The 12016-nt window shown below is 39.7% G+C and overlaps 1 protein-coding gene across 1 annotated transcript in view; it reads right to left on the reverse strand.

Annotated features, from left to right (window-relative positions):
- Positions 1-1803: 1803 nt before the first annotated feature.
- The window catches only part of kif6 (kinesin family member 6), a 289502-nt gene continuing 279289 nt past the window's right edge, over positions 1804-12016 (reverse strand). The window contains exon 23 of the mRNA XM_060932833.1: positions 1804-2063. Within this exon, the coding sequence (XP_060788816.1) occupies positions 1804-2063 (260 nt within the window). The remainder of the gene's footprint in view (positions 2064-12016) is intronic.

Below are 12016 nucleotides of genomic sequence, written 5' to 3' on the forward strand. Positions count from 1 at the left end.
AACATTCTTTCAAGACTGTCCTCGTCTTCAGTACTGTATCATCTGCATATCTGACATTCTTCACCGGAACACCCTTTATCTTGATTGCACCCTCTTCTGTTATTTTCCTCATAATGATCTCAGAGTACAATGAAAAAAAGATCAGGTGACATGACACATCCTTGTCTGACACCTCTTTTGATAGGAGCCCAGTCACTAAGGTTCCCATTAATTGACATGGCAGCAGTCTGGTGCCAGTATAAGTTTTTCAATATTCTTCTGTCTTTGTAGTCAATATGTAGTGTTTTCAAATCTTCCATGATAAATTCATGTTTTACTTTATCAAATGCCTTCTCGTAGTCTATAAATGCGCAGTAGATATCTTTTTGCATTTCAGTGGCTCTTTCTGTTAACATGTGCATGACAAAAATGGCGTTCCGAGTTCCTTTGTTCTTACGAAATCCAAATTGTTCCCATGCTATTTCTGGTTGGAGCTTGTTTCTTACTCGATTCATTATTATTCTAAGCATAATTTTTGTGATATGACTCATTAGGCTAATTAATCTGTAATTAGCACAGTTGAGTGAGTCTCCTTTTTTGGGAATTGCTATAAAAACTGATTCTCTCATTTGATTGGGAATATGTCCATTATCGTAAATCTTGTTTAGGAGAGCACAGATTTTCTTGATGCCAAAGTCTTCATAAGCAGTGATCATTATAATACACTTTACAAATAGATTATTAGAGTCTAATAGAATAGATGAGCCAAAATAATTGTGGATCTTTTTTTAATGGGCCCCGACTCATTACAAGTATGAATAGGTGGACCTTAAAGCAGAAAAGGTTGAGAACCCCTGCTTTACATCACCTACAGGCTGAGGAAAGAAGTGCATGCGCGTGCATACACACACACACACACACACACACACACACACACACACACAGAGCTCACTGTTCTTTATGTGTGAGCGAGAGTTGCCTGTACATTAATGGGAATATGGTAAATACTAAAGACATTTGGTTCTGTAAACGCACACTGAGTGAGGTGAACATTTATATACAGACCCTTTCCAAAAAATTAGAATATCATGGAAAAGTTGTTTAATTTCCATAATTCCATTCAAAAAGTTACACTTTCATAGATTATAGATTCAGGGCCCACAATTTAAACGATTTCAAGTTTTTATTTGTTTATTTTTACATAATTTGGGGGCTTCCAGCTCATAAAACCCACGAAAACAGGAATTCAAAAAATTAGAATACTGTGAACAAATCACCATTTACTTCAGTTTTTGCAGAAAAAAAAAGCAAGAAATTAGGATCACATCAAATCAATTAAAATATGGTACTTTCAAAATGATATGTCAATCTTCAATACTTGGTTGGGAAACCCTTTGCCTTATCACTGCCTCGATGCGACGTGGCATTGGGGCAATCAGCCTGTGGCATTGCCTGGGAGTTATGGAAGCCCAGATTTCCTTGATGCTTGCTGTCAGCTCTTCTTTGTTGTTGGGTCTGGTGCCCCTCATTTTCCTCTTGAGAATACCCCATAGTTTCTCAATGGGGTTTAGGTCCGGCGAGTTGGCTGGCCAGTCAAGCACTGTGATGGCATAGGCATCAAACCAGGTTTTGGTGCTTCTGGCGGTATGGGCAGGGGCCAGGTCCTGCTGGAAGATGAAATCTGCATCTCCATACAGATCCTCAGCGGTGACCTTGGATTGAAGAAAGCAGAGTTTACCAATACCTGCACTGGACATTGCACCCCAAATCATGACTGACTGTGGATATTTCACACTGGACCTCAAGCAGCTTGGGTTCTGTTCCTCACCCGTCTTCCTCCAAACCCTTGGACCTTGATTCCCGAATGAAAGGCACACTTTCATCGGAAAAGAGGACCTTGGACCACTGGCCAACAGTCCAGTCCTCCTTCTCCTTGGCCCAGTTGAGACGCTTCCTACGTTGGCTCAGGTTCAGAAGTGGCTTGACCCAAGGAACCCGACAGTTGTAGCCCATCTCCCGGATGCGTCTGAATGTGGTGGTTTTTGAAGCTGTGACTCCCGCCTCATTCCACTCTTTCTGGATCTCTGCCAGATTCTTGAATCTTCTCTGTTTGATAATCTGCTAAAGCCCACGGTCATCTCTTTTGCTGGTGCATCTTCTCCTGCCACATTTTGCCCTTCCACTAGACTTTCCATTGATATGCTTGGACACAGCAGTCTGTGAACAGACAGCCTCCTTAGCTATGAACTTTTGTGGCTTACCCATCCTATGGAGGGTATCAATGATGGTCTTCTGGCCAGTTGTCAAGTCTGCAGTCTTCCCCATATTGAATCAAACTGAAGCAATTTAATGACACCTGGGGAAACCTGTGCAGGTGCTTGGAGTTTAGTAGATGATTAGTGTGTGACACTCAGTTTAAAACATTCATGCCCTGCAAAATTTGGGCTGATTTGTTCACAGTATTCTAATTTTTTGAATTCCTGTTTTCGTGGGTTTTATGAGCTGGAAGCCCAAATTATGTAAAAATAAACAAATACTTGAAATCGTTTAAATTGTGGGCCCTGACTCTATAATCTATGAAAGTTTAACTTTTTGAATGGAATTATGGAAATTAAACAACTTTTCCATGATATTCTAATTTTTTGGAAAGGGTCTGTACACACTGATCAGCCATAACATTAAACTGACAGGTGACGTGAATAACACTGATTTATCTCATTACAGTGGCACCTGTCAAGGGGTGGGATATACCCTTGACAGGTGCCACTGTAATGAGATAATCAGTGTTCTTCACTTTACCTGTCAGACGTTTTAATTTTATGGCTGATCGATGTATAGTACATTGCAGTACATATACATTATATACATATACTAGTGCATCTCAATTAGAATATCATGAAAGTCTGTTTTTGTAATTTAAATCAAAAAGGTGAACTTACAATAAGTTACTGCAACATATTACTTTGAAAGTAAACTAAGAAAAAAAATCAATTTTTGTATTAAACTTCAAGTTTATAATAGTTTTTTTGGGGGGGCTTTTTTTTCACCTTTATTGGATAGGACAGTGTAGAGACAGGACAGGAAATGAGTGGGAGAGAGAGACGGGGAGGGATCGGGAAATGACCTCGGGTCGGAATCGAACCCGGGTCCGCGGATTTATGGTATGGCGCCTTAGCCACCTGAGCCATGACGCCCCATAATAGTTTTTTTTAATTTGAAAATTCACATTTTCAAAACAAACAGATTTAGAATAGCTATGAATAAGTTTTTGGATATTTCATTGCTATAACTTGTGTTTAAATGTCATCAAATACAATATGACTTGCAACACGAAGCCTTTCTCTTTTTTGCTTCCATAAACATTTAAAAGTAACTTCAAACACCACATTTTACTGAACATTCAGGTTCATTAAATTAGAATATGATCAAGCTCAACTAAGAACGGAGGCCGACAGTTAGCACTGACAATTTTAGTAAAGCTGCAGTGTATTTTTATGCCTTCTTAAATCAACATGAATTAACATTTCTCAACAGGTAACCCGTGTTTAAAAAAAAAAAACAACACAACACTGAACAACTTAAAGCTGTCACTATGTCCCAACAGTGGTACATGAGAGAGATAACGTGTGGACAAAGGCTCCATCTAGTGCTTCAAATGCCCATTTGCGAGAATCCACCATGCACAAGACCAAATCAGACCCGACAATTTTAGTAAAGCTGCAGTATATTTTTATGCCTTCTTAAATCAACATGAATTAACATTTATTTATCTAATTATTCAAATAAACATTTCTCAACAGGTAACCCATGTTTAAAAAAAAAAACACAACACTGAACAACTTAAAGCTGTCACTATGTCCCAACAGTGGTACATGAGAGAGAGAGGACGTGTGGACAAAAAGGCTCCTCTCGCTCCATCTAGTGCTTCAAATGCCCATTTGTGAGAATCCACCATGCACAAATCCAAAGGACCAAATCGGACCCAAGAGGAGTGTCGGATGGAGTGTCTTGATCACTGTGCATGCTCTCATTTGGAAACACCTGAAATAATTCAAAACCAATGCAGAGTTAGCCACATTTCTTCTTGACAGGTCAGGCCTCAACATTAACCTTTGACACCTTTTGCCCTGCAGGGCAAATAGCCTCAATTTTTTTTTGCCCCACCCCCGAATTTCCTTTTAGAATTTCCTTGAATGTTTTTAAAAAAAACTTATTTTTAAAAACATTTATTTCTGCAACAGAATAAGACGAGCCCTGAAAACATGAAACCTAAATCAATATCACATTTGTAAGACTTATGTACGGTACTAGTACGCAACACATCTTTTCATATAGAGTTTAGGACACAAAACACACTTTGTTTTGCCTATAAAACAATGATTAGCAATATTGCAAAGATGAATTATAAAACTAAAAACGTTATAAAACAGGAGTTTGTACTGCAGTATGTCTTATCATTCAGACTGCCACTGGGTTTAGGAGGAAATTAAACAACCTGTCCTCCTCATTTTCACATGCACGATGAGCCAATGATAAATGGGGTAAGATAGATTTATCTATGGGATAATTCACTATGTAAATGATATATATTTACTGTAGAGGGTGTGGTTTACTATTTGAGACACAAAAGCATGTCTTTCCATTCACTGAATGTACTTACCACTAGCTTTTATTATGATTACTACAAGGGTGATTATAGTTACTGTATGACTATAGCTACAACTGGAATATGCTGATTCTGTTAGCGTTTGTAATTATTGTACCATCCACTATTGGGTAAAATTAAAATAAAATTTTACAACATTGTTTGAAAGTCTAGAGCAAAATATTTTTATTTTACAAATAACACTTAAGATATTGTTTTAACAATAAAAAGCATCAATGTACTGTATAAATGACAGAGTGCAGATAGCTGTGTAACTAGACGTCCTTGGGGTTGCTGAGAGATGGAGGGGCAGGAATACTGTCTAGCCCACAGTTCAGGTCCGAGTCCTTTGAGAGTAAACGCTTTGGCTTTTGCAACACTGTGTTCCCAAAAGCTGATGTCGGGAAAACGTCTTTACACAAAGGCTTTCTTGCTTTTGTAGGTTTTTTTGTTTTTTAAACTGTTCTTCCGTGTTGGGACGGAAGAACAGTGGTGCTTGAAAGTTTGTGAACCCTTTAGAATTTTGTATATTCCCACATAAATAGGACCTAAAACATGGTCAGGTTTTCACACAAGTCCTAAAAGTAGATAAAGAGAACCCAGTTCAACAAATGAGACAAAAATATTATACTTGGTCATTTATTTATTGAGGAAAATGATCCAATATTACATATCTGTGAGTGGCAAAAGTATGTGAACCTCTAGGATTAGCAGTTAATTTGAAGGTGAAATTAGAGTCAGGTTTTTTCAATCAATGTGATGACAATCAGGTGTGAGTGGGCACCCTGTTTTATTTAAAGAACAGGGATCTATCAAAGTCTGATCTTCACAACACATTTTTTTGGAAGTGTATCATGGCATGAACAAAGGAAATTTCTGAGGACCTCAGAAAAAGCGTTGTTGATGCTCATCAGACTGGAAAAGGTAAAACCATCTCTAAAGAGTTTGGACTCCACCAATCCACAGTCAGACAGATTGTGTACAAATGGAGGAAATTCAAGACCATTGTTACCCTCCCGAGGAGTGGTCGACCAACAAAGATCACTCCAAGAACAAGGCGTGTAATAGTCGGCGAGGTCACAAAGGACCCCAGGGTAACTTCTAAGCAACTGAAGGCCTCTCTCACATTGGCTAATGTTAATGTTCATGAGTCCACCATCAGGAGAACGCTGAACAGCAATGGTGTGCATGGCAGGGCTGCAAGGAGAAAGCCACTGCTCTCCAAAAAAAACCCATTGCTGCTCATCTGCACTTTGCTAAAGATCACGTGGACAAACCAGAAGGCTATTAGAAAAATGTTTTATGGACTGATGAGACCAAAATAGAACTTTTTGGTTTAAATGAGAAGCGTTGTCTTTGGAGAAAGGAAAACGCTGCATTCCAGCATAAGAACCTTATCCCATCTGTGAAACATGGTGGTGGTAGTATCATGGTTTGGGCCTGTTTTGCTGCATCTGGGCCAGGATGGCTTGCCATCATTGATGGACCAATGAATTCTGAATTATACCAGCGAATTCTAAAGGAAAATGTCAGGACATCTGTCCATGAACTGAATCTCAAGAGAAGGTGGGTCATGCAGCAAGACAACAACCCTAAACACACAAGTCGTTCTACCAAAGAATGGTTAAAGAAGAATAAAGTTCATGTTTTGGAATGGCCAAGTCAAAGTCCTGACCTTAATCCAATCGAAATGTTGTGGAAGGACCTGAAGCGAGCCGTTCATGTGAGGAAACCCACCAACATCCCAGAGTTGAAGCTGTTCTGTACAGAGGAACGGGCTAAAATTCCTCCAAGCTGGTGTGCAGGACTGATCAACAGTTGCCGCAAACGTTTAGTTGTAATTATTGCTGCACAAGGGGGTCACACCAGATACTGAAAGCAAAGGTTCACATACTTTGCCACTCACAGATATGTAATATTGGATCATTTTCCTCAATAAATAAATGACCGAGTATAATATTTTTGTCTCATTTGTTTAACTGGGTTCTTTTTATCTACTTTTAGGACTTGTGTGAAAATCTGATGTTGTTTTAGGTCGTATTTATGCAGAAATATAGAAATTCTAAAGGGTTCAAACATTCAAGCACCACTGTATATTCCAACATGTAGCTAATGCTAACGTTAGGCCACTAATCTGCACCATCACTCCAGTCATTTTGAGGAATTTTGTACGGATCAGAGCCACTAATAAACTCTAATTTCCACGTATATCTATCCTGCACTTCTTTATGCCTAAGATTATCCAAGTAATTCAGTCGTAGAGCTTTTTTAGCTGTAGTTTTCTTCGAACATCAGCAACAGACGCCGGACATCTTCACTTGGCTTCAGACCACTCTTCTTCTTTAAGGTATTATGGCGGTTGGCAAACCAACTTAAGGTGCATTACCACCACCGACTGGGCTGGAGTGTGGAACAGGAGATATAAGGGAGGAAAAAACAACAAAAAAGAACTTATGTTCTTTAAGCTAATTCTGACTCATTCAGAAATTTGATAACATAATACATCTGACTTGATGCTCTCCCTAATAAACCAGGTAAAGTGAAATTGTGGTGATTAACCGTTCTGAGAGATTTATGAAGCTAATTTCTTTCACGTTCATATTTCTTAGTGTAGTATTACATGCTCTACTGATTCCAGATGGCTACAGTATTCACAATTTCCGGTTGGGTGTTTGTCTATTTTCTTAAGAGACTAGTTGAGTCCTGTATGTCCAATTCTTAAACGGGTGATCATGAGGTCTTCTCTCTGACTCCTGCCCCCCGTCCTTCCACTATTCACCTGTTTTTCACCTGTTTTTCAATGTAGTATAGATGTCTTCCTGTTTCACTGCCATCCCAATACTCCTGCCAGACTGACTTTGCGTAGGACTTGATGTAAAGCTTAGCCTCTGCCTTACTGATTGGGATTTGCAATTCTATTTCTGTATTATTTAGTGATTGCTTAGCCAGCTTATCAACCTGTTTGTTTCTTTCCATGCCAACATGCACAGGTACCCAAAGAAAACTAGTTGTAAAGCCCTTGGAATCTATTTTACGCAAAGTTATAAATATTTCATTGATTATATCTGTTCTAAATGATTTACCTGATTGAATACTTTCCAGTGCTGAGTAACTATCTGAGATTGTGACTGTTTTGTTTATTGCATTTTCTTCAACCCATTCCAGGGCCAATAATATTGCCACCAATTCTGTTGTATACTCCGTCACATTGTTGGTTACTCTTTTCTTAATACTTACTCCTTTCTTTGGGATATACACTGCTGATCCAGCACACCCTTTTTTGGGTCTTTAGAACCATCTGTAAATATACATGTATATTTAGAAAAATAAAAATCCAAATAATTTTGTACGATTTCCCTCACTGAGATATCCTTTGATTTCTTTCTTATTTCCTGATGAATATTTAAATCTACAACTGGTAATGGGAATAACGATGGTGGGACTGGTGATAATGGGACTGTTGGGCAGTACTGTAGCTGATGTAAACCAATACTCTGCTTTAATATCATTTATCTATCCAAAACTTAGGAAATTAGATTCATGATGTTCCCAACAATCTTTTGTTATACTTTTAGCAGGATGGTTGTCATAATGCCCCTGAAGATTGACCCAATATGTCATCAGTTGTAGCCTTCTGATCCTTAAAGGTCATGGGCAAGGGTTGGAGGTGGAACGTAGATTATCAACTTTATTTTCTAGAAGAATGACTCAAAAAGCGAATTCAATCTTCCTGGTGTTTAATTTGCACCCTAAAATTGAATAAAACGGTTAAAATATCTGGGTTTGCACAAGTTCCGAAGGTTTGTTTACATCTCACTTATGCACACTTTTCCCGCCAGGGGACCGTCGTCGGGACGTCGTTCAAGGTAAATAGACTAGGAGCAGTTCTGTGTTTACTTGCGAACCGAGCACACGTGTACGGACTCTGGTCGTGAGAGGTTGTGTAAAATGTCTGATAGCGATTTTGAAGTAGGAACTCTACAAATTGAATATCGAGAGGTGAAACCATATATGTATGAACCTATGGCCGTCGGTGAATGTGGTTCACTGGTTTGACCGTGCAGCCTCGGAATCAGACAGCGACTCAGCCGACTCTGATCGCGGTGACCCCGAACCTGAACAAGACTAGCGCCCAAACGATTTATCCTGATAGTTATGATAAATTCTTACTTTCGTCGTAATACTAAATAAGAGCCCTTTTGAAGAATAATTAAACCGCCCTCCCTAGTGGATATAGGTAACAATTACTTGACAGTGTGCCGGTAGGCCACATTGGCCTGCCATCCGCGGCATTATACAACCCCATTCCAAAAAAGTTGGGACAAAGTACAAATTGTAAATAAAAATGGAATGCAATGATGTGGAAGTTTCAAAATTCCATATTTTATTCAGAATAGAACATAGATGACATATCAAATGTTTAAAGTGAGAAAATGTATCATTTAAAGAGAAAAATTAGGTGATTTTAAATTTCATGACAACACCACATCTCAAAGTTGGGACAAGGCCATGTTTACCACTGTGAGACATCCCCTTTTCTCTTTACAACAGTCTGTAAACGTCTGGGGACTGAAGAGACAAGTTGCTCAAGTTTAGGGATAGGAATGTTAACCCATTCTTGTCTAATGCAGGATTCTAGTTGCTCAACTGTCTTAGGTCTTTTTTGTCGTATCTTCCGTTTTATGATGCGCCAAATGGTTTCTATGGGTGAAAGATCTGGACTGCAGGCTGGCCAGTTCAGTACCCGGACCCTTCTTCTATACAGCCATGATGCTGTAATTGATGCAGTATGTGGTTTGGCATTGTCATGTTGGAAAATGCAAGGTCTTCCCTGAAAGAGACGTCGTCTGGATGGGAGCATATGTTGCTCTAGAACCTGGATATACCTTTCAGCATTGATGGTGTCTTTCCAGATGTGTAAGCTGCCCATGCCACAGACACTAATGCAACCCCATACCATCAGAGATGCAGGCTTCTGAACTGAGCGCTGATAACAACTTGGGTCGTCCTTGTCCTCTTTAGTCCGAATGACACGGCGTCCCTGATTTCCATAAAGAACTTCAAATTTTGATTCGTCTGACCACAGAACAGTTTTCCACTTTGCCACAGTCCATTTTAAATGAGCCTTGGGCCAGAGAAGACGTCTGCGCTTCTGGATCATGGTTAGATATGGCTTCTTCTTTGAACTATAGAGTTTTAGCTGGCAACGGTGGATGGCACGGTGAATTGTGTTCATAGATAATGTTCTCTGGAAATATTTCTGAGCCCATTTTGTGATTTCCAATACAGAAGCATGCCTGTATGTGATGCAGTCCCGTCTAAGGGCCCGAAGATCACGGGCACCCAGTATGGTTTTCCGGCCTTGACCCTTACGCACAGAGATTCTTCCAGATTCTCTGAATCTTTTGATCATATTATGCACTGTAGATGATATGTTCAAACTCTTTGCAATTTTACACTGTCGAACTCCTTTCTGATATTGCTCCACTATTTGTCGGCGCAGAATTAGGGGGATTGGTGATCCTCTTCCCATCTTTACTTCTGAGAGCCGCTGCCACTCCAAGATGCTCTTTTTATACCCAGTCATGTTAATGACCTATTGCCAATTGACCTAATGAGTTGCAATTTGGTCCTTCAGCTGTTCCTTTTTTTGTACCTTTAACTTTTCCAGCCTCTTATTGCCCCTGTCCCAACTTTTTTGAGATGTGTTGCTGTCATGAAATTTCAAATGAGCCAATATTTGGCATGAAATTTCAAAATGTCTCACTTTCGACATTTGATATGTTGTCTATGTTCTATTGTGAATACAATGTCAGTTTTTGAGATTTGTAAATTATTGCATTCCGTTTTTATTTACAATTTGTACTTTGTCCCAACTTTTTTGGAATCGGGGTTGTACTATTTATAGCCTACTCTAAGCGAGGAAATATCCCTTTGTCTCATTTCCACAATGATTGTACAGGATCCCTCAGGATTCTTGACTTGTCAATTGCAAGCAAAAGTAAAAATGTTTTACCCCCAATCTTCTCCTTTTTGCTTGAGTGTTGCTGCTCCGTTTCTTCTTTGATTGCATGATTTTGTGTTCGAATTTTGTCGGAACAGCGTCAGGTTTGAGCCTTCTCTGTCCGACACCTAAACTCTCCAACAGATGGGGATTCTTCAAAAAGTGATCGTCGCACAGAGTGGCGTGTTTACCCGGCTGCCAACCCTCTTGCTTCACGTGCACAATCCACTCTCTCCGCCTCTTCTCCTCTCTCAGAAAAAGGTGAAAACTTCTTCCTGAACCGGTCCTGTTGTTACAGTTCACTGCACAACAATAAGGCATGGTTTTTCTTTGGAAATTCCCGAACGCACGTCTGCACTCAAGCCGAACGGAAATGCAAATAAACGGAAGTGGACTCAACTCAAGTGATTTGTTTGTCTTGAATGATGTCACGTGCCGAGTGGTCACGAAAATCGCCGAGCAGAAATTCGCCGCGATCCGCACTAACTTATTCTAACTTTATTTTAATTATTACTTATTAACAAGACTTCTTGGGACCTGAAGAAAATTACAGAGGGTTTTTTAACATATAAAGCTTCAAATGTGCATAAATTTAAAACCTTTGCCTATGACCTTTTAATGGCATTTCCCCCATTTCCACCTGCATTGAAGACACTGGGGATGTTTTAAAAGACCAACTGCAAATTCTTAAAGCCTGAGCTTGTAGAACATCTAATGTTTTAATGTTTGATTCTGCTGCAGACATGACCTGGCGATTTGTCCAGGGTGTACCCCGCCTTTCGCCCGTAGTCAGCTGGGATAGGCTCCAGCTTGCCTGCGACCCTGTAGAAGGATAAAGCGGCTACAGATAATGAGATGAGATGAGATGAGATTCTGCTGCAGACATATAAGCTAAACATCCATAGTCAAACACAGACCTCATAAGAGCCCAGTATATGTTTTTTAAGGATGCTCTACTTGCTCTCCAAGTTTGTCCTGTCAAACACCGGAGAATATTGAGCATCTTTTTGCGTTTATTTTTATCCAAGTGAATCTTCCATGTTAGCTTTTCATCAAACCAAACTCCTAAGAACCTTACTACCTTGACTTGCTTAAGAGGATGACTGTATAATTTTATAGAGAGAGGTGAGATTTTATGCCTTCTTGTAAAACATATTACTCGTGTTTTGGAAACTGATAATCGAGGAAATTTGGACTGTCCACCAAACTCCTCAGCAACTTCTACAGGTGTACAGTGGAGAGCGTCCTGACAAATTCCATCACTGTGTGGTACGGGAACTGCACAACTCAGGACAGAAAGGCTCTCCAGCGGGTCATTAAAATGGCACAGTTCATCTGTGGAGCTGTCCTCCCCCCACTACAGGACATTTACAACACCCGGGTCACAA

The sequence above is a fragment of the Neoarius graeffei genome, chromosome 11, assembly GCF_027579695.1.
Source record: "Neoarius graeffei isolate fNeoGra1 chromosome 11, fNeoGra1.pri, whole genome shotgun sequence".
Classification (NCBI taxonomy): domain Eukaryota; kingdom Metazoa; phylum Chordata; class Actinopteri; order Siluriformes; family Ariidae; genus Neoarius; species Neoarius graeffei.